Consider the following 23,565-nt stretch of genomic DNA (forward strand, 5'->3'; position numbering starts at 1 on the left):
TCATCTTAATGCCGCCATCTGAATGGAGTGTATCGATCGGCTGAAAATTTATATTCTTGTGAATTCTATCACTTTCAAAATAATACGATACATTCTTAGCCTGTGGTTTTTTTATACATCCTGCCTGTTGCGTTGATGATGAAATTTTTTTGGGTTGTTGTTTCTCTGCTTCTAGCCATTTTCATTTGATTTGACCATATTTGAATTGGGCTCATTTTCAATTTATGATGAGTGCAATTCTTTTTAATGCAAGTACATTGGTCTGGTAATGATCGAGAGGGAAATGTGGCGCACAATTTCAAGTGAAAGAGTGCGTATGAATAAAAAAATACATGTTTGTGTGTGTCGAAAGCGCACTAAATCAAGCATTATTGCTGACAGAGAGACATTGTTGAAATCTGAAAATGGCATTGTTTATAGCGATCGAATGCGTTCCAATGGTGTAATGTCTATATGTCAAATGAATAGATAAAATGCTATGCCATAAGAGTGTCGTTGATAAATTCATTTTAATGCATTACAATTGGAACCATGGTTTTTCAATGGTTGCATTTGTTTTGGATTTGCAATTGACTGCGATAGAGAGAGCGAGAGAGAGAGAGAGAGAGAGAAAGAGAAAAAGAAAAAGTGTGAGTGCTTGTGAATGTGAAATGTTCTGAATGCAATCGTTTGTTTGTCACAGACCCATTTTTCGTAGGCGAATGGTTTGTAGCCGGTTTTGTCTGTTTTTTTTCGTTGTTGTTGTTGTTTTCTTTTCCATTAAATTATTACATTTGAACTCGTCTATTCAAATACACAATATCCATTATCGGTCGAACGTATTTATTTATTTCTCCTTCGTGAAATTCATTCTTCTCCAATATAAAATATTTATCGGCGTTTATGTTGCGGATAGCCTGAATACATTCAATGACCGATAACGTTGATAATGAAGAAGAGGCCCCATAATGAAACGGTGTTAATTGTATTATTATTATTTTATAGTGTATTATTTAAACACGAGGAACACGGTTGTCACACAATCAATCCATTTTATAAACATTAGCGTATGAATAATGAATGTGCACGCATCGCAAATGTATATACGCGTCCGCTCATATACGAAACAAATTGATGAGCTGGCGCTAATTGGTCGATTGTGAAAATTACCATTATTCATTAATTGCCATTTTAATTTGATTAAATGATAAGGATCAACCTAGCCTCTTCGCAGTGAACAGTGTTTTCGAACGAGTTTCGAGTGGAGTAACTTCATTTAAACAAATATTCTCATTCATTCGACTCAAATTCAGAATTCATGGAAAAAAATGCTGGTCCGTGGGATCGAAAGGGTGGATAAATGTTCTAAACCAGATTGAAATTCAAGCTTTATTTCGCATGAATGTCAAGTATGCAATTTAGCAAATAGATCAATTGTCAAATTAGCGAGAGAGAAAAAATGGTGTACACCACTCTCTATGTCTCATTCAGACTCGAACTCTGTCACGATCAGATCAAATCACTTGAACAGAATACACACAATCTCGTTGCATTTTAATTGAAATCTGAAACATGTTATGTTTGGGCGAATGAGCGCGCGCTTCTCTCTCTCTCTGTGTGTGTGCAATTGTGCATTCAACCAAATTTGTAACTGAATTCAGCGTGAACTGAAGAGTTCGTTAAATCTGTGTTCATTCAGAGCGCAAAATGTTCTCGTTCGAATTTTTATGTACATATTCATATGAGAACCAAATTAAAATGAAACATAATTAGAGTGTGTGTGTGTGTACACATAGTGATGAAGAACAGAAATGAATGAAATGAAATTCATAATAATTATTATCGTATATGATTGACGAATGAATTTATTATACAATGGTGCAACAGTTAAACGATCACAAAAGGTGTTGTTTTTTTTTCGCTGCTCAAAATCATGCAATTTACGAAAAACAGAAGAAAAAAAAATAGTTGGAAGAGAACAAAAGAACCAACAACACCGAGACACAGATTGCTGCTTGAAAATGTTGCCGAGCGTTTTAGCCGGAAATTTTCCAAAAGACTACCATCGATTTGCGTTGCATTCACTCGCTCTGAATAATATATAGAATAAAACATCCAAATAGGAAATAGTAATAGTGAACGAGTGATGTGCGCACACATCATCAGACCCATTCAGCCAAATGAATGAAATAGGCAACAGAAGCAACAACCAACACCAGATCAAGAAATATAAGACGAAAACAAATCACATATATATAAAAACATAAACAACACTCGGAGCGAAGTAAGAGAGAATGGAGCGCGAAAGAGAGCGAAAGATAAGCACTAAGGCATTTGCTGGCAACTCGGCGAAAAGAAATCACAACGTCAATGAACTCGAATCTTTCTTTACTATTATAGGCATTATCATTGTTATTATTATATTCGCATATGACATGCTACAACTGATGTATGAAACAATATATTATGCATCGTTCGTGCGTTATTTATGCAAAAACGTTTTCGTCTCACTCTTTCATTTGTTTCATTGACTTTGGCGACTGCCTTCATTTCATGCGCCTCGTATTCGCGCCCTCTCTCCCTCTCTCTCTCTCTCTCTCTCTCTCTCTCTCTCTCTCTATCATTCGCCATTTGCCATGCACATAAGAATAAAGCGAATGCATATTGTATGGGCTCTTTCTTTCTCTGCACATACAATTCGAGATTGAATAGATCGTTCATTTACTCACAGACACATATCATACGAATGAAGTACAAAATTGAAATATAACTAAATCGAAAAAGAAAAACTATACGCGTACACACAAATAGTCCATGCAAATAATAATAATAATAATAATGACAACAATAATAACGCCAAGAACCACTTAAAATGTTAGCAAAAGAACGTTCAATTGCCGTGCTTATGAAACGGCAAGCCATTCGTTTTTCTCCACAAAACAAACAAAACGCAATATTCATAAAAAATGGCATAAAGAAACGGTTAAATACATTTTAAAATAGGTATGAGTTGAAGCGCGCTGGTATGCGTGATGACACAAAGACACATAAAACTCAAGTGTGATAGCGAATAAATCAAGAATGATAACAGCAAAACAACATGATATGCGAGAGTGACAACATTGAGTCAATCTTATTCGTCTTCTCAATTGTGTGCGCATAATATGTGTGCACTTATGTAATTCCACTTTAGTTTTTTTTTTCTCACTTTTTTATCGATTTCAACAGCAAGATAGTCATAGTATTCTTGCCACCGTATTCAGTGGCAATTTTGAATTCAAATCGTGCCATTGCGCCCAAAAGAGGAAAAGAAGAAAAGCAATGCCAAATGAATTCAACGTCAATTTGCATATCGCAACGTTTTGCCATTTAAGGGTGTGTGCCTCATCTCACTTGGACAAGCATTTTTCTTCAATATCCCGAGATGACTGGGATATCTTGAACGTTCGCCATTCTTTTTTTTAATTCGAAACAAAAATGCCAGCATCGCAGTATTTATATAAATAGTGGAATTTTATTTCTTTGAATTTTCCAACTTTTTTTGCACGGTTATTCTTTATTACGTGTTATTATTTTATTATTATTTTGCATACGTAACAAGAGAAGTACTTCACAGTTATGTATCCACATCATTTCCTACTTTGGATTGCTCTTTTCGCATGTAGTCGAATACCAATACGAATCGTCTTTTTCTGATACTCGAAAGCGACAGAAAAAATCCAATCGCAAAAAAAACTCCTTTTAAAGTCAGAAGACTAAACGGTGGTTTTATTTTAATAACATCGCTCCATTTTTTGTATTTTATTACTTTATCAACTGCGATTCGAAAAAATCCATCGAAATTTATTAGGTTCTCTGTCTGTTTTTTGTGTGTCGTTTCCTTCGTCTGTGATGCCATTTGTTTAGATTGTGTTCGGTTCGAATTGCACTTCGAAAGCATTGTGTGAAAATGTGAAAAGCAAAATGAATGGACGTTGCGGTGTTTGTCTGCCTTTTGTGTTCGTTTTTAATTTTAGCTTTGTAAAAGTGTCCAATTCTTTTTGTGATTATGACATTAATCCCAGCATTTTAATCAGTCGAACCCGATTCTCTCACTGCCTTTTTTTCCTTCTCTGCACCATGTTTCTTTTTCCATTTGGATTTTACAGACTTTTTTTCTTCTTCTTCTTCGATCGAAATGATGACAAAACGGTTCGTAGTTTTTATGCTATAAATGTGATTTGAGAGTCTCAAGCGCACCAACCAAACAAATTGGAATCATGGGCAGATATAATAATGCAATATGCCATGCAACAATAACAAATTTAACACCGAACACAATCGGCTGGAACCGTATGAGCGCGAATGCAAAACAAAACGGCGAAACATTGAGATGACACGGGCGATAAATACATGTTGTTCATTGTAGGCATTTGTAGCGGCAGCAATAAAGCTTTTTCTCACTCTCTATCCTTCTCTTTTTCGGCAGGTTGTATGTTCATTTTATGCGCGCTGCAATTATATATATATATGAGTGTGTGTGTTCGCCAAACAGAGAAGAAAAAACGACAACAAATTTATCCGATCAAATTAAAGAACAAAGAAAATGAAATGAGCACCGAGACAGAGAGCAAGCAAGAGGAATAAAAAAAAAAACTAACCAACGAATTGTCGGCTGGAAAGTGGGAAATAAGCTCACTTCTTTTTCATTGCACACTGTGCTGCTCGAAACTCATCGTTGTCATCATCATTCCCATTCAGATGGGCCATGCCATAATTTTTTTTTGCATCCGCACATCTTCTGCATTCTTTTTTTCCGCTCTTCAATTCTTCAATTTCTAAGATGTTTCGAGTCGTTCAATTTTCTGGTTTCGAGTGTGTATGCAAATTACCCTCATCGAGTGATAACATAAACACAACAAGATGGTAAACAATATGCTTATAAAATGACGATGTTGATTAAAATGTTTCATCACAAGACAATTTTATATATTATACAATATATACATGCGTGTACGTGTGTTCTTTGTTTTCGTAAAACTATGGCTTTTTCATCATGATTATCACATTATGCACTACATGTCGTGACTCTTTCTCTCTTGCTCACTCTCTCTCTCTCTCTCTCTCTCTAGTGGTATGCGTTCGAATTCCTCTAACACCGTCGTCAAAAGAAATGAGCAGATAAAAACAATAATTTCTCATACGGATGGTAGCCAGTTTACGCTAAAGACGATGAAGATGTGTATTTGGAATGAGAAGAGATTTAAGACACCACTTTGTTTATGTCTATGCACGTTTTTTGTCTGCATCATCTTCTTCGTGTGCTGCTGTTTTTCTTCTGTCACTTTGCACAGTGTTGTGGCAAAGACAAAGGAAACATTCGCAGAAATGAACATCCCATCGTACAAAGGAAGATGAAAAAAAAAACAGAACAAATATTGTTTGTAATCTGACTACTGTTTATAAAGAGTGTTTTGCACGCATGGTGTGTGATTTATCTTACTTTCATATCATTTCATTATTGAAATTTTTTCATTGACATTTGTCTTGATACACAAACACACTTTAACGCTGAAAATATATTTCCGTTTCGATGGGTTTTATGCAACACATCGATAGACAAGCACAAAAGACATTTTACAATAATCACATTCGTCCGCATCGCATTTGCAAACGCAATTTATTTCAGCCAACGCAATATTTTCACGATGTTTAATGAAAAGACGGAAATGTACACCGAGCCAAAGACCGTCCTTTTGCTCATTTCCAGTTTTGTCCTTTTTATTATTGTCAATGCTAATGCAATCTGTCTTATGTAATCTTAGCTCATTTCAAATGTGATTCGTTTTTGGCACAGCCATACATTCGATAGATTTCAATGCAAAATTGGATCCATACTTGGAAATAAAAATGCAATTTTCTGTAAGACTCACTGCACACACATTCGATTGTAAAAGAAAAAAAAGAATAATGCAACGATGCCAAAATTTCAAAGCATTGCAAAAGTTTGTTTGCCATTTTATCTGCAACCTTCAAGGTGAATGCAAAACCAATCCAGTTTACCGAGAAAATAAAAGAACTATTTCATCGTTTTTTTTTTAGTGAGTTGAGAAATGGGAATGGTGATTGAATACGTTACTTTAAGTCTTTTTGGCCCATTCATTCATTTTCTATAGTAGGTCGGTTTTATTGCACGTGCATAGACACGCACCTTGAGTAAGTCAACCATTGCTAATAAATGACCGTGGAACTTTATGCTCAACATCCAAATATATTTTATATATGGTGATACACGATCCAATTTCAACACACAAACACAAAAACATGCTGAAAAGAATAAACACTGCATCGGCATTCGAAAGAATTGCAAACCAAATTCAACCAACTTCAAAACTTGAAAACGATTTGAAAAACCCATGAAACACGTTCAATTCGATATGTTATATCCCTTTTTCTCTTCGCTTTCAAATGCCACGTCTTTGTTATTTTGAAAATTTGCACAGAAAGAGCAGGAAAGCAATAGAGAGGGAGGCAAAGAGAGAAGGAAAGAGAGAAGTAAAGAGAAAGAGAGCGAGAAAGAGAGAGAGAGGAAAAGACTTCATCCGACATCGTACGTAATCCATTCTCATAAACATAAAATTACAAAATCACGTAAAACGTGCTTTGTTCACGATTTCCATATCTCTCGGTTTAGAATGTCGAAAATTCTCTCAAAAACTAAGACGAAATAAAGGGATGGTTTCTGTTCTTTTTAACTCCATAAAATTCGAAACGAAAACGAACTAAAACAAATAATGAACAAATGATTTTTGTTTTGAAAGTGATGCGGAATGTCGGTTGGTGTGTAAAAGCATCCACCGCGCCATAATGAGAATTTCACTTTAAGTCGAATGAAAAGCATAAAGTACATCACAGCCAAAAAAAAAACCATTGACTTTTTTTCTGAATCCATTGAGATTCCAGTTAAATTCAATAAAGCCAACACACAGCCATTTGGGAAAAAAAATTCGAACACCATAAATATTTGGATCGTAAAATTCATGGCAGACAATTTGCACGAGCAATAAACTTGCACATAGAATCAATACCGAACGGAGTATTGCGATGAAATTCTTTGATAAAGATAAAAAGAATTGAGATATAATTTGCGACTTATGGTGCACTGACTACCATCGCCAAATGCTATGAATTGAAATATTTGAACGTTTTGCCATTTGAGTAAACAATGTTGTCGTTTCACAATCAATATAATTAAAATGGCATCAGCCACATGATGACGGAGCATATGGTTCGATCGTCTGAACAATTGATAAAGACAACGCAATTTTATTGCGTACCCGAAACATACACAAACAAACCGTGAATTGCCAGCCGCCACACACGAATCTATGCACATGATGCGATAAACGCAAAACGGAAAAATAAAGAATACGATTCAAGAATCGCACCATATCAAATATGAATATCACATAAAATATTATTATTTAATATTATTGTCACGAAAAGAATTGAACGCGTGGCAAAGTTGCGCCATCCAATACCGCTGTGTGATTGGGATGTGATAACACAGTGATCGCACACATAGGCACGTTTTTTTACTAAATGCAATGCACACTTTTCCGTGGTCAGCTAGTGCTATTGACATCGATCGAAAAATATGTTTGAATAAAGTTATCGGTTTAAGTACAGAACGATTGACGAGAGAGGCAGAGAGACCAAAATAAAAATAGAAAAGAAGACAATCAGAAAGAGACACATTTAAACGCCAACCATTTATTGATTTATTTCGATTGGAAAAGTTGTTGTTGTCCATAAAAATCTGCAACGAATTTATTAATAGAGTTTATATGAATATGCAATGTTATACATCCTCTGGTTGTTGCATTTTTAATTGAATGTGTTCAATGTGCGGTTTTATGACTTGTTGAAATCACCATTTTAAGTGTTATTTGTGCTTGAATTTGAGCTCAAGTAAGACATTACAACATTTTTATGATTATTCACGGTTAGAAAGAGTGACAAAAAACAATTGCATTGGGCTTCAGAACACAATCCGATGAGACTTGTTTTGAAATAATGTGTCGTTCTTTTTTTCTCTCTCTCTATTTTGTTTGCCTCTTTGTCGTGGCAACTGTTCAAATGTATGTTGTTCATTTTGCAAAAATGCAAATTAACCCATTCAACACTGTTCAACAGTTCACTTTTATTTATCATCATAAAAGTTTGAATTGATCATGTTTTGTTGTTTGCCATTTCGATAATGTTGATTTCGGATGAGTTAACAAATCCTTGAAGGCAAAAGAAAAGCTTGCACATAAAACGGGTGTGTGTGCAACCGCATTTTTTATTTATATCGAAAAAGCACGTAATAATTGTAATGAAACGAAATGTTAAATTGCGATTTTCCATTCATGCTACTTCAGGCCTAAACAAATTTACCCGCTACGATCATATTTAATGTAATTAGTGTGTGATCGATCAATTTTCTAGCTGGATCGATGTGTTGAAAATTGCACACGGTGGCCGCACCAGTGTGAGAAACGTCAAACAATAATTCATTATGATACATGCGCATGCGAATAAAAAAAAACGAACTTCTAATAACACACATTAGCCCAGATGACCTTAACTGAATTCACCATTTTTAGACGAAAACGACGAGAAAAAAAAAAACCATATACACCATGTTTTATGGATTAAGACTGTATAATGACGACAAAGAAACGAAAAAAAACGACCATAACTTCGGAACGCATCTATTTGCTTCCTTCGATACGAGCAATTTAATTATGTGGCGTATTAAAAGTACAAATAATTGGTCGGCGTATATGTGTGTATCTTTTTTCGGTTGAAAATCTTATGAAAATACACATGCGAACCAATTTGAGATCAAGACAAGGTTATTCCACTCACATGAGCACGATTATTGTTATGTACAGATTTTTGTTTCTTTCTTCGTATTCGAGGAGAGAAAAGTTACAACAACAACAACAAAAAATCCGTAACATCGACTGTTTATAGAAGTGGAGCCGTATGTGTAATTCAACAAATCATTTAAATTGAAGTAAGTGCTCATTGTGTAAAACGCCCAGGAAAACGATCCTCATTTATCGACATGAAAGTCAGAGAGTTTTCGTTTGATGGCGCGAATCGCTTTAAAAAAAAAAACATTTTTTTATTACTTACTTGTTTTTGTTACACAGTAGCACCGCACCGTAACCGATTAAATGGGCACGAAAATTTCATGTTTCGTACTGTCGTTTGCCACAATCGTTGTCGCAAATTGGCTCCAGAATACAGTCGTTCCCAGCACGGAAACGAACGGACATTTCAATATTTGCCATTACAATTGGATACATTTTCTACGCTCATTTCATGCCGTTTCAAAAACGCCGCATAAAAGTCACCAACGAGTGTACGGGGTCCAAGAGAAAATTGAAATAAAAGGAAATCTAAGCGATTTAGACCAAATTGGAAGAAAACATCATTTGGAGAGACAGAGAGAAAAAGAGAAGCAAGAACGATTTTTAATTCAATTTATAATTCCTTTTTTTCGCTCTTGTTAGTTTTGTACAATTTAATGTGTCATTTAGTTGGCCGGCATTCTTTTGCGGTTTGAAGCGGCTGGAAATTGTATAAAAACTTACAGTCGCGCTACGCGCAATAAATGAAAAATAAAGAGAAAAAAAATCGCTCAAAACCAATACGGAGGTCCTACATTTTTTTTATTTTCGTTGTTTTCAAATCGAATAAAACAGCGCACGCTGAACAACAAACTCAGTGGCAACGCGAAAGAGAACCATTAAACTCGACAATATGGAACATCGTTTTATCCAAAACTGTTTTTGTTTCAGTCTCTGTTTTTTCTACATTTTTCTTTGTCGTCTTTGGTTCAGAATGAGAGAAAAATGCTCATTTCCCGATCGCCAGACTGTTTTTCATCATGATAACTTGATTGTAAATGTTTCGGGCTTTGTCGCAATGAACATTTAACCGAAAAAAACCTATCATTGATTGTCATCGTCAATTCTATCTGTGTCTTGCTCTGGCCCATGCATCCGTCTGCATTACAATATTGCATTGCATAGTATGCGCGAACATATTTTTGTAGTTTTGACTCGGTCGATGAAATTGCTATAATGAACGAATTATGTAGTATTTTGGATACAGTTTATTCGAATTATGAACGGCATTTTATGGTTGATTTTTATATATATATTTCGCTTCTTTTTGTGTGATTTTTGTTTGCATTGTTTCTTACTCTAGAGGCACTTTGTAAATATATCGAAACTGTGGCGCACAATCAAAATGAAAGCAATCAAAGTCTCGACCTCTCCATGAAAAATCAACGGAAAATTGAATTGGCGACCGGGCCAACAAAAAATAGTATAAAATATTGACGTGCTTGGCTATTGGCAACATTTTTTTGTTGTTGTTTTGTTTTGCCGTTCTTAAATTGTTTTTGGTGAACCGTGTGTGACTGATGATCGTTTGTGTGGCGCGTCTATTTCATGCAAGCTTGATTCATGTATACATATGGATGCGATGTCTCTGCTCTTGTACACTATATGTTTGGGCCATTGACTAAACAATGCCCCCCAAACATCAGTTTTAATTCATGGAAGGTGACGCTGCCGTGTTATTGTGGTCTTTGTTCGGTTTTATTTCTCAAATAAACTGTTGTCCGTCCCTTTCATTGTGATTCACATATGTTCGGTGCTTTTGCACATGGCGATCAACACGTTCGGGCGTTAAATATGTGCGACGGTATGGGTTATAAGTGACATAACAGTTTGAGTATCCATTATATCGGGCATAAATATGCATACCATTCGCAAGTATTGCACACACATTTATTTGCGATAATTTTCAATTGTTTGCTGCCTTTGTTCCGGGTTAAAGAGCAAAAAGTGTCGATTTCGCGCATTCGCATTGCGAATTCATATGTATATAGAATATAGAAATGGCCACGGTAAAGCGGGAGTGACAGCAGCAGACAGAGAAATGAACGATTTATTTATCCACACCGACAGCAGCCAAAAAGCTAAATAAATATTCGTCCGTCAATTTGCCAACCAATTCAAAGTTTATGTAATTTAAGTGAGCATAATTTAAATTGTGGTAATATCCACGAACCAAAAAAAAAATGAGTTTCGTATCATGCCACAAACAAATTGAAATTGGCAACGAATGGAATTGTAAGCGAATGGTTTCAGCTGGTTCATATGTTGATCGTCCGAATGCCGATTGGCCACCACTTTTCCTAAGTATCCGGCAAATTTATTGGCAAATAGAGAAATCTCATTTGTGATCGATTAATGTTAATGAGTGCGAGTTCACATTAATGTAACCACATTTTATTATCCCCTCGGAAAAAAATCGTAATTTTACTTAATGGCATTGTAACTTTTGGATGTGAACAAAAGTTTTACATTAACAGGTTATTCATATTGTTCCACATCAATCGAAATGATGATGATGATGATGATGATAATTTACGAAAATTTTAATACAAACATTCACACATGCAATATTTATTAATATTTCGTTTTTCTTTTCATTTGATTACAGAGAATTGGAATCGACACTGCCAAACGACCAGGATCGAATTTAATACACGCACACTCCACTTCGGCAAAATGCAAATCAAATTTCGATTGTGTCAACAATAAAAACCCAATCCGAATATAATCGGTTAATAAATAGACATTGCATTTTCAATTTCTGTTGAATCCATCGTCGGCAAAAGTAAATGACGATTAAAAAAACACCGAATTGGAAAAAAGTGAGAAACAACAATTGTGTGCTAAAGTGTGAAATCGGCAAATGAAATAAAGTGAATTAAGCAATTAGCCTAGAGCAAACAGTGGGCATCGCATAGTTGTTTCTTCGATTGCGTCGTCGTTGAAACCAAATCACACATACACAAACAACCAACCAACCTAACGAAGAAAAAATACACAAACAAAGTTAAGGTGAACAAGTGATTGGGTCTATATACTTTGTGCATTGCATTTTAAATATTATCTCTCCCTTTCTCCATGTATACATGTGAATTTCATTCTTTTTGCGCGCGTCTCATTGATATTAAATAGAAGAAGTGCGAAGTGTAAAGAAAAAAAACGACACCGAATACGATAAATGAACAAACGAACCGAAACAATATATATATAAAGTTGACATAAGAATTCGAAGAAAATAGTGCACGATCTGAACGGCCTGCTAAAATATACACACACAAACACAAAATTCATATAAACAATTACAAAAACCCATTTGGGTTTTATGTTCTCCATTTCGTATGCATCAAATATGTCTCTTTACTTGTCGTGGCTTAAACAACAACAACAGTTCTATTGTCGACGCACCGCAAATGCCACGTTTTGCCAACACTTTCATTCAATCTAATTTATCGGCTGGCAAATGTTGTGACTCTTTCAATATGAGTAAGTTGTGCGTATTTTAAGTGCGTTGTGTTTCGCTCTGCGGCTTTACACACACACACACAGTCACACACAACGACGACGGCAGTAAAATATAAGTCTTGTGAAATAACCGCTAGTAAAGGAAGAAACAGTGAAAAACCACATAAGAATAGACAATCTTAAAATCGTTGTGAAAATCGATCGTATATCTCATACATCGAAAATAATAATAAAAAAAGTGACATTTTCGCCCAATCCCTTTATTCGCCCGCATACAAAGTCGAATCTGTGTTTTGATATTCATATATTTCGTTCTATTCGGCACGGGCATATGAGCCACTGTCTGGCGTATGGTTTGCACAATAATACAATTCGCGCGACAAACGAGCATCGACTAAATTGACAAGAAAAAAACAACAAACAACACGAACCAAAACAAAAACCCATACACACTTACACCGAAACGGAAACAAAACGAAAACGCATAACAATGGATATAAATTTGGAACGAGATGGTGGTGTCATTGGCACACTATTTCAACAAATTATCAACGACATGAAGGTGAGTGCAAAACACATAACATTTAACGTTTCTTATTTTTCCCGTTCATTTTTATTCTTGTTTTGGTATTTTTCAATTCAACAATTTCAATTCAAAAATAAAACATTGTTTTATATTTTATGCATAAGAACATAAATCAAATATCGGCTGTGATCAGTGTGAATACAAAAGACGGGCGTACGAAAACAACAGACTCTTAAACCGAAGAGAATTAATTAACATGATGAACAACAACACAAACACACATACACCACGGCACATATACAAGCCTCCGGCTTGTATAACTGTGCATTTTGTGCAGATGTTAGTCGATTTTCGATTATGCTGGATTACCTATGTGCTTCATCTATATAAGTCTCTAATACTTTCGCCAATCGACGATTATTATTTCTTATAATACACAGGCCACATAAAAACCAATTATGCACTTTAATCAGCCCACAATAAAAGCCTACAGCTCTTCGGTTATTCTTTCTCTTTCCCTCCCTCACTCGCTCTCGCTCTCTCTCTCTCTCTCTCTCCTGCATTCTCTTTGTATGTGAGTCCTACGCGGACATTTGATTTTTTGTTTGATTTTGTTTTTATGATTTTTCTTTTCGGTTCTCGTTCAATGTGGAATGTAATTTTTATTCAAAGCCCACAACTTCTCTGAAAATGCAAACGATATGAAGTGCCGAAGAATATGCTGGATCATAATCAAAATCAATATGTGTGCATGAGCGATGAGAGGCGCAGAGAGAAGCAGGACAGAATAATGCGTAGGATGATCCATTCACAACGAGCCTCTTCGAGACAAAAAAAAAAACACACCGTCGAGGTGAACATGAATGCGTATGCAATCTACGAAAGCAAAAGTCACACAATCATCTCTTATTTTATTCAAGTTTCAACTCACCAATTGACACAAAACAACGGCATTTAAATAAAACACCTTCGATCGGCATACACGTACAAACTACAAAGAAATAATAATGCATCAAACGGTATTTCGATCTATTGTGATAAATGCACATCATTTGTTAATTAATGGCATATTTAAACATTTGAAATGCATAAATTATGAACTATTAATTGGAAATGTGGATGATTGTCGCCCCCGACCGAATCGCATTCACACTGATTTCGAATAATTGACGAATGTCACGAAATAAATAAATATTTGCATTATTATCAACAAAATGTGCATTGTCAAATTTAATTCATGGCACTGCGTTCGCAACAATATATATGTGAGAATCGCTTAAGAATGACGCGATCAAATCACTGTCAATGTCAAGTGAACACCAAACCGAAATGTAAAGAGAGCCATATAAATGTTTGCAAATGACGATGGGCAAACGTGATTTTGTTGCTTTGTCTTCATAAAAAATGTTTCTCTATCTCTCAACCGAGCGAGCACTCGAACGAAATTACAAGTTCCTTGTGTGTGTGTACGTGTTTTTTTTTGCCACGGATCGATTCTTCACACGGCAGACAGTTCTTCCCATTGCTTGCAATTCTGTTTCCAGCGCTATATTGACAGTACGGTTATTTATGAGCAATCCACGATTCACGAAACACTTCAAACCGGCCACCATACGAAAGCTGAAAATTTAACGCTACAAACATACATCAGAAATCTTGTAGCACAACTTTATTCACACACAGACAATGTATATAAACACACATTAAATTGTACTGCATGCATTAACATTCACTGATTTATGGTTGCCATCAAGCCATTGAAATGGATCTGGGTTTTCGTTCGTTTAGATTTTCTGTTGTTGTTTTTTTGTGTTCGTCGTTTTATTTCTATGCGCAGACAGCACTGGATGAAGTGAAGCTTGGCGCGTTCGCTTAAACCGTGTGATGAATACATATTTGTATGCTTGTGTTGATTTTGCATTTAAACGGGAAATGAAATGCATTTTACACACATAGACAACATTTTTGCAGCATTGATTTCGACTAAGCCGTAGTTCAAATTTCATGCCGCAACCAACAACAAAGACAAATAACGCTCAATCACGGTTAAGGGTTGTCGTAATATTAGTTATCCTTCATTTCATTCAACATTTCATCCAACATTGCTCTACGACGGTGGTGGCAAATACGGATAAAGTGCCTTATATAAGTCAAAGGTAAAGAAGACTTTTTCTGTTAAGGATTGTAAAACATTTCTGGAGCAATAAAACAAATGCATTAATTTTATGTTGGACTATCGTCGGCTTTCACCGTCAATTCATCGAATCGCCGACATTCTTCGTATGTCAATCGAAAAGTACCAGTTCAATTGAAGCAATCACATCGAACAGTCCAATTGAGAATGCACCTGGTCAAAGGTCATCCGTTTCACCAACGCTCAATGTAAACCCATTGTTCAATGTTGAATGGCAATCCATGTGAAATCCAGAACATGTAATACACTAAATCAAGGGAATATAAAACCCCATTGATCGTCATCACTTTTATTTCGAATTGCAATGAAAATATTTATGGGCATTTGGTGAATTCATGGCATTTCGAATCGAATGTCTGTGTGAAAAATCAAAGAATTCAAGTGTGCGCACACAACAAAGAATAACAACAACAACAAAAAAAAAACATTCGAAATTTAATCGAACCTTGTGTTATAAATTAAATGCTCAATATGAAAAAATGGCTCGTTCTTTCCGTTCAATGGTTTAACATACAATAAAATTGAGAGAGGAGAGATCGTTTAATCGATTTTCAATTCAGCCAATAACCTGTTTACGTACGGTTTATTTGACGCACTTTACAGTGTTTACACACCATTCAAAATCATACAAAAAACACGAACCTTTCCCGAATTTCAAATTTCGCGCTGAACCGAAAACCGAAATTAAACAAAACGAACTGCAAGAAACGAAGAGAAATGAAATGTAACGAAACTTAGTTCTCTTTAAAAATAACATGCCGGTGTTTGCGAGAACGTTGGCAAAGCAGGCAAAGCGCAAAAAAAAGAAGTGCGATGCACCGAAATCGGGTATATGAAAAACGTTGATGTTGTAATCGATGTGATCGCGTTGTATATGTATGTATGTTACGCAATCGACACTGCTATTATTTTGCTACTTTTCATTATTATTCCTTCGTTACGTTCGACAAACGCGTTGCCCAACACCGAAATCGCCTGGGATGCTGATGTTCACATTCATGTGTTCTGCAGAGTGTCCGCGTGCGGGGCACACAAGACGCAGGAGAATGAAAGAAGAAGACGAAAAAAAGCATGAGGATTTTCGATGGTACGGCATTCTGTGTTGCCTCATTTGGTTGTGTGCAGTCAAATCGTGTTTGCTCTTTCTCCTTCGTTCATGACTCATGTAGAAATTGTGAAATGGACACAACACCAAAATGAATATGAAGTTTGATATTTCTTTTTTGAAGAATAAATGAACGAATGAAAAAAAAAAATGGAAATCAATTCAAGAATCAGCACACATGTGCGCGTTTTGCGTACTTAAACAAGCATATCGTTCTCGTTTCATGTTGTGCTCTTTTTCACGGAACCAAACACACACATGCTCTCCCTCTCTCAATGTGTGTGTTTATTTTCTCTCGATCGCATCATCCGAACATCTTTACTTTTTTCCATCTTATTTCATTGGTTTGGTCCATTTTCGTACGGATCTCTTATTTTCGGATGGTTTTTGTTTGCACTCGGCTCTTTTTTTCAACGTCTTTTTATGCGTTTTCTTATTAGTTTTGTAAAAACGAAGAAAAGAAATCATTTGTGCTTGTTCATTGAATTATGTTTAACATGTGCTCTGGTTTGATGACTGCCTGCTGCGTTGCGGCATATCCGATTCCCTCGTTATGTTCAATATTCACAATTCACCGATCACGTTTGTCTTTCTTATGCAAAAACAAAAAAAAAACTGTTTCTCGGTCGTCACTTCGATCAACATCGACAAATCGTTTTTAACTTACACTCTCACATTACAGCCACCGCATTGTGGGTTCAACTATCGCATTTCACATGCACACACACCCAAACACTGAATTCAATTCGTTGCGAACACGTTCTTCTTACTCAATCGATTGTAAAATCGTTTTCGACCGAATACTTTTGGTTTTTTTTCGTACATTTCATGCTAATTGCCATTCGAATTTGAATGATACATAATGAAAATAGCACACATTTTTGTGCATTTTATTATTGTTTTTTCCCTCTGTCAACGTGCATTTCAGTTCCACTTCGCAGTGGCGTTAACTACGTTTTGAACTTTAATGTTCTGAAATTAAAAGGTTTCCAATGTTTCTCGATGAATGATGTCAATATTTTCTGTTTTATTTTAACTTGAAGCAAACAAAATCTGTCCGATTGAAGAATAAGCATTTAGAAGGGAGTTCATTGTTCAAAAATGTTACATTTTCTCTCTGGTCTTTCTTCTTTCAATTTTGGTTCAATCTTTATCTTCTTGCTTTGTGTCTCACGCGCGCGCGAAAACCAAAATTGTATCTATCATTCGTGGATGCATTCGATGGTGGCGGCAAATGTGTGAACCGAGAGAATGAACAAACAGATGTACCAGCTGCCGAGAGTCATAGCCGCACATGCATTGCACACACACTCACGACCAGAAAAAAAACACTCACCAAAAATAAATTATATTTGTTTTCCGTTTTGAATGACTTCTTTCGTGTGTTTTCTTTTTATTTCATCTATTACGATTTCTGCTCTACTCCATTTACGTTTTCTTCTTCTAATTTTCTGCTATTGCTTGGTGAGTCGATTTTTTCAGTTCCTCTTACGTTTTTTCCGTTGTACACACACACACACACACACACACACCAAGTTGTTGTTGTGGTTCCATTCGACTGTTGCCAGCTTCAACGTTCATAATATTGTTTTCTTCTTGATCATCTCGATTCGGTTTCATTTTGTGCGAGCGAATGCACTTTGTCATGTCTTTTAATTCCCCACCGATGTTCGATTCGATTCATTTGGATTTTTACGTGTTGTTTGGGTTTTTCAATTTCGTTCTTTCGACTATTTTCTACTGTTTTTCGCTGTCGCATAACTTTAATTCCTTTCGCGCATTTCACAATGTACACACATTAGTGCTCACTTTATTTTGCTCTCTGACTCTTTTTTATTCGGTCGCCTGTCGTCAAATGTATGAGTTTGACTAGGTTTCGCTTCGGTTTTATTTTCATTTTTAATCAGTATGTGCGTTGTTGTCTCGTTTGTTTTTTTGGTCTCTACGCTTTTCCATTCTTGATGCGTTCACCATTTCCTTTCAACATATTTTATTTTTTCGAACATACAATTCGTTTCTATATCAACGCTTCAATGGAAGATTTGCCACCAAAAATAACAACAACCACGTATACATAGGATATAAATGATTCGTATCGCATGGTAATACATATTCCTTTCTCACGGCGATATTATTTAGATGGATATCAGAAACAACGAAACGAAATGTTCAACAAAATGATATTCATCCATTGATTTCACATCGAAGAGAGGACATTTTAATGAGAAATTCAATGCTACCATCGAAACGCCGGATACAGTGAACGGAAGGAGACAGTTATATACACATTTACAGTTGACATACATTGTCGTACGTGAAACGAGGGAGGAGGGGGGTTGTGTATGATAAAGTCACCTTTTCGATTCACACGGATTCATCAATTTGACTGAGCTGAAAAAAAAGGGTTGATAAATTGGTAGAAGTTTATGTAATCCAAATAAAGAAAACGGATTTCCCTATTATTTAAAACGATTAAAATGTCATTTTCATCGTATACATAAACCCGTATAGAACATAAATGTAATTAAAAAAAGGGGGAGTTTATATTCAAGAGCAATAGGCTATGGACCCCGATTGACCATCGAACACATCGATTGAACTCATTGAATGGATCCAATAGACGCTCTCTTTCAATATATCTCTCTCACTCTTTTTTATTATCTCTCTGGATTTTCTACTGTAATTTATTTCCACTCTCTCTTTCTCTCTGACTTTTCTACCCTTAACCTCTAGTTGGAATCGATCAACGTGGAAACAGTTCCACTGTGTTTTCCACTGTGAGAGAATTTAATCGATATTTCCATGTATTCCATCACATACGTTTAAAATTTATCGTGCATGTTATATGAGAAAAGTTTTTAAAGTTTTTTCTTTCTCTCTTGAAATGAATGAATGAAAAATCGATGAGTGAGTTTTATCTACTAGTTATGAAATTGTAATTGGTTACGAGATGCCATCGTTATACTACTATATGTTATGAGTATTTTTCAACATTTTTCCGGTTTCCGTTTTCGTAGTAATCGTCGTTTAGTTCCGTCAATGTCGTCGTCGTTGCCAGCAATGTCTCGTCAATTGTTTTTATTTTACACCAACATTATTTTTTTTTCTCAAATCCCTTTTCTTCGGCTATTTTGACAAGAGCCCAAAAAACCAGATGTTATAAACTATGAACGTACATTGTTCTAATAAGGATGGCCATGTTGAACAAGCTGCTTCGTTTTCTTTGATTTTTTTCTTCTCTATGTCATTGTTTTACTTGTACATTCGGTCACATTTTCCGTTCTTGATCGTATGTATTGCATACAAAGCAAGTTGATTTGTTACCAACCGTTGTCATCGTCGTTTTGTCTTTGTTGTTTTGGCTGTCATTTATTTTTGTTGTTTTTAATTTTTTTTTTGTTTTTGGTTCGTCAAATTTTACAAATCGGTTGACTGATGGACACTTATGCAACAGTCCAATTTCAACCATCATCCGTTTTAATTAACATCGAATCTATTCCGCAGACCAACTGTGTACAATACACCGTAGATACGTGCTCTATGCCACTATCGCATTGTACATTGTTTCTTTGAGCCGAAACACAGTGTGAATTCATTAGTTCTTTTGCATGTGCTTACATTTTAATAAGGCGTTCGGCTTGAAAAACATTTAAAAATATGAAACAGAAACGGCAGAGATAAAGGATTTGAAATTAGCCTCGAATTCATTATTCATTTTGTATATGCGATGTGTTGCTTTGTCGCCCGGATCGTTCGGTTATTTCAATTGAATGACTTGTCATCTCAATGCTTAAGGGGCTCATTTAAATAGACATACTGTTCTATTGAACATTTGAAGAGAGCACGAATAGACAAAAGAATCAGAGTCTCTACGGGGAAAGAGAAAGAGAGAGAAAAAGAGAGTGAAATGAACACAAGCCAATGAAATCATTCACCCAGGAAATTGAGTGTATCAAAGAATATTCACAAATTCATTAGCTGAACCACTGGAATGTGCTTGTTTAAAATGTCATTACATTCCCTATAAATAGACGTGCATTGAAAGATATCGTTTAATAAATTTGACGTTTTGTATACAATATCGGTGTATGTTGTCCGCCGCCATCGTCGTCGTGGTTTTGATGAAAGGTGAAGGCGTGTATAGTGCCCATTTTTGTTTTCTGTCATGTCATTCAAGTTAAATTGCATTTCACCAGGCAACGGAGTGAGAGACTTGTTTATATCAAAAATTCAATATGTTTAAAACTCATCTCGCATTTTCGTCCTAAAACGTTCGTCGTTGCCACCGCCACCGTCAAACACGAAGCATCGAACATTATAAAAAATGTGAGAGGCAGAAACCGTCGAGAGAGAGAGAGAAAGAGAGAGAGAGAGAGAGAGAAAAGCAAATCACATACAAGTGTAGCGAAAAAAGCGAAAATGTAAACAAAATAGACATACTATATCCGAATGACCGAAAATAAACATGTTTCGTATAAAAATAGATGAGCCGCACGCGTAAGCATGATATAAATGCCGGTGTTCGTGCTGAGCGACAGAGTTTCAATTCTTCGCGGTTTATTGTCGCGTATTTCACTCTATACCAATCTCTGTACATATTTGAATTTTCTATGCGTGTTCTTTTGTTTTTTCGTTATTTTATATTTTGGTTGATAGCTTTTTATAGCTCTGCTATGTACACTAAACATCATAATGAATGTGTAACGACTAAATTAACCGTATTTCCCACATGGTCGATTGCCGTTTGTGATATGCTAACGAAGGTGATAAAATGCAAAATAAATACACAAATCTATTTGAACCAAAAAACGAAATGTTGTCTGTCTCAATGTTAAACAGATGACACAAAAGATGAAACAGCGTCCAGTGTATAAACATAAAAAATGACTAATCATAAAATTTATGAAGGAAAAATGCCATCCATCGAAAATAGTTAGACAAAATGAACAAACCACAAGAAAAGAAGAACAGCGTCGTCGACGACACCAACAGTAGATAACATGTTTATTGTATATCTATAGTTTTATGGTGCGATGCTTGCTCACATCTTATTTAGTATATACAATGTGAAAGAACCTGTCGGTCTTCAGATGTAGAATTTTTAAATCTTAATTGCCCATTCCAATGTCTCCTTCTCATAAGACCGATGAAAGATGCACATATTTACCTTTTTTTTCTGATCAAAATCCTCTTGCCCAATAAATATCCATATAGTTTCACTTCAATGGCTCTCATTTAATGACATCCAAAGAGGGAAAAAACTAGTTTATTTGTGACATAAGCCAATGAACTTATAATCTCATCATATTTTTAAATCTAGATTAAAGTTCATTTCGTCGCTGATGACTTTCAGTGTATTTTACTGGCCGCCATTGTTTCGTCATATGTGCATTAAATGGATTACATACTAAAATATTCTTCTAGAACATTTATAGTGTTGATATTATTTCGTCATAACATTGAATCTGGTTTACATGCTCTCATCGTGATCAAAAACAGACACACGTCGACTAAAAAGCCAACGAAGAAACAAGAATTGATTTGTCGACGAACGACAAACATACAATTCGGTAGCCGAGGTGCAATTGAATTCAAATTGATAACATATGTCACTTTTCCATCATAAATGATTTATTATCACGATAAGAATAGCTATTGGAGCCACTACAAAAATCAATACAATATTATGATTTCATAAATCGAATCATTTATATATATGATATACGCAGTTCATTTACGTTTGACACTTTCACGCTAATCAATACACTTGATTTTGTATGGCTTTCTTTCGCAGTGCGGTCACTACCGTCAACTCTTCATGTTTTGTCTCATAAATATTTTCGTCATGCAATGAATGTGTGCCTTTCATTCTCGTTTCGAATTTCTTTTTGATTTTATTTCGATTCTCAATATGGATTCAATGATTATCTTGTCATAGACAATTTAACGGCAATTGAAAATTCGATTGGGATTTTTATAGATCCGCCCTCGTGATTCTTATGTTTGGTCTCCGTTAATATGAGCCAATAAGCATTTAAAATTTAAACAAAATGCTCATGCTCCCACGTTAAACACACAAATTCTCGCCGAAAATTGACATGGTCATTATCATAAACAAAAATTGATCATTTGTCGCGCGCGCACGCACACCCATACAACTACATTCAATTGTGTATGTGTGCGTGTGTGTCTTTTTGTGGGTCATTTGACGGCGTGTGGACTCCACACTTCCGAATCGAGAAGCGTTTTCAATATCGCAAGTGTGAACAAGCGTGTGTGTTTTAATGCACTCGACTAAACCAAATATGGTCCTCATATTAATCACATTCAAATTCAAATCGAATTGAAAAAGAGAGAGAAATCGCATCGATCACCATCAACTAATTTCCTTCCAATAAACCGCTTTTTTCTACTTTGAACGTCAAATTTTCGTTCTGCTTCTCAATTCAAAACAATCACGATTCGAAAAATTTAAATTCCAAAACGATGTTTGTGGCATAAGCAGAACATTTTTCTGTCATAATTCAAATAACATGTCATTCATCATTTCTCGCAACAAGATGAAGAAAGTTATAAATCAATTTTTCATCATACGCACTTTTCTTATGGGCCGCTTTTTTTTGATTGACAGAGAAAAATGTTGGCCAATGGTTGGCTAGCTGTAGCTTCGCAATCGATTTCCGTTTATTATGAAGTTTAATGTATTAACAAATAATAATCACTCTATTGGGTGAAATGACGGTGCTGCCGTCGACCCATGCCATAATTTCCAATTTCGATTCTTTTTGTGTGTTGGTCGGTGAACGAAATTACATTTCGATTATTATTTATTTAAGGCCCGTGATTGCCGTCACACTTGAATGCTGAGCATTTTTACATGTTAACGCACGCATTTGGTACCTTTGGCAAACTTTTGCTATACACATGTGTCCATTTGGTTAGAAGGGATTAGCTTACGCAATAAATGCCATTTCTATTAAGTTTTTCGTTTTGAAGCACTTCGAACATACTCATTTCTATGCGTCTCGTCACACAACAAATACGATTTATTGTATTTTCATGTATCGAAGTGTGCCAACATTTTGTTCGCATTTTTTTCGCCAAATGTTTGTCTGTTTTTTTTTTGTTGTTGATTTATTTCGTACTTTCCCATTTATGTCAATTTTCGCGCCCAACATGTTTTCGGCTAATCCACTTTGTTTCACCTGTTCAATCGATTTTTTATTTTATTTTGAATGATAATGTCTGAGGAGATGAAGTGAGGGAGAGAGAGAGGAGAAAAAGAGAGCAAAGCGGTGTACGATAATGTTTTATAAAAAAAAAACGAATCATAAAGCCGAATGTACTGCGAATTGAT

General features: G+C 35.5%; 1 protein-coding gene across 14 annotated transcripts in view; it reads left to right on the top strand.

Annotated features, from left to right (window-relative positions):
• Nucleotides 1-23,565, top strand: part of LOC116349592 (protein MTSS 2) — a 71,605-nt gene that overhangs the window by 6,641 nt on the left and 41,399 nt on the right. For all 14 annotated transcript variants that reach the window (XM_031781096.1, XM_031781099.1, XM_031781102.1 and 11 more), the window contains exon 2: nt 11,530-12,945. In XM_031781096.1, the coding sequence (XP_031636956.1) occupies nt 12,874-12,945 (72 nt within the window). In that variant the 5' untranslated portion in view covers nt 11,530-12,873. The remainder of the gene's footprint in view (nt 1-11,529; nt 12,946-23,565) is intronic.

The sequence above is a fragment of the Contarinia nasturtii genome, unplaced genomic scaffold (assembly GCF_009176525.2).
Source record: "Contarinia nasturtii isolate CC-2019 unplaced genomic scaffold, AAFC_CNas_1.1 Cnas_scaffold_2934, whole genome shotgun sequence".
NCBI lineage: Eukaryota > Metazoa > Arthropoda > Insecta > Diptera > Cecidomyiidae > Contarinia > Contarinia nasturtii.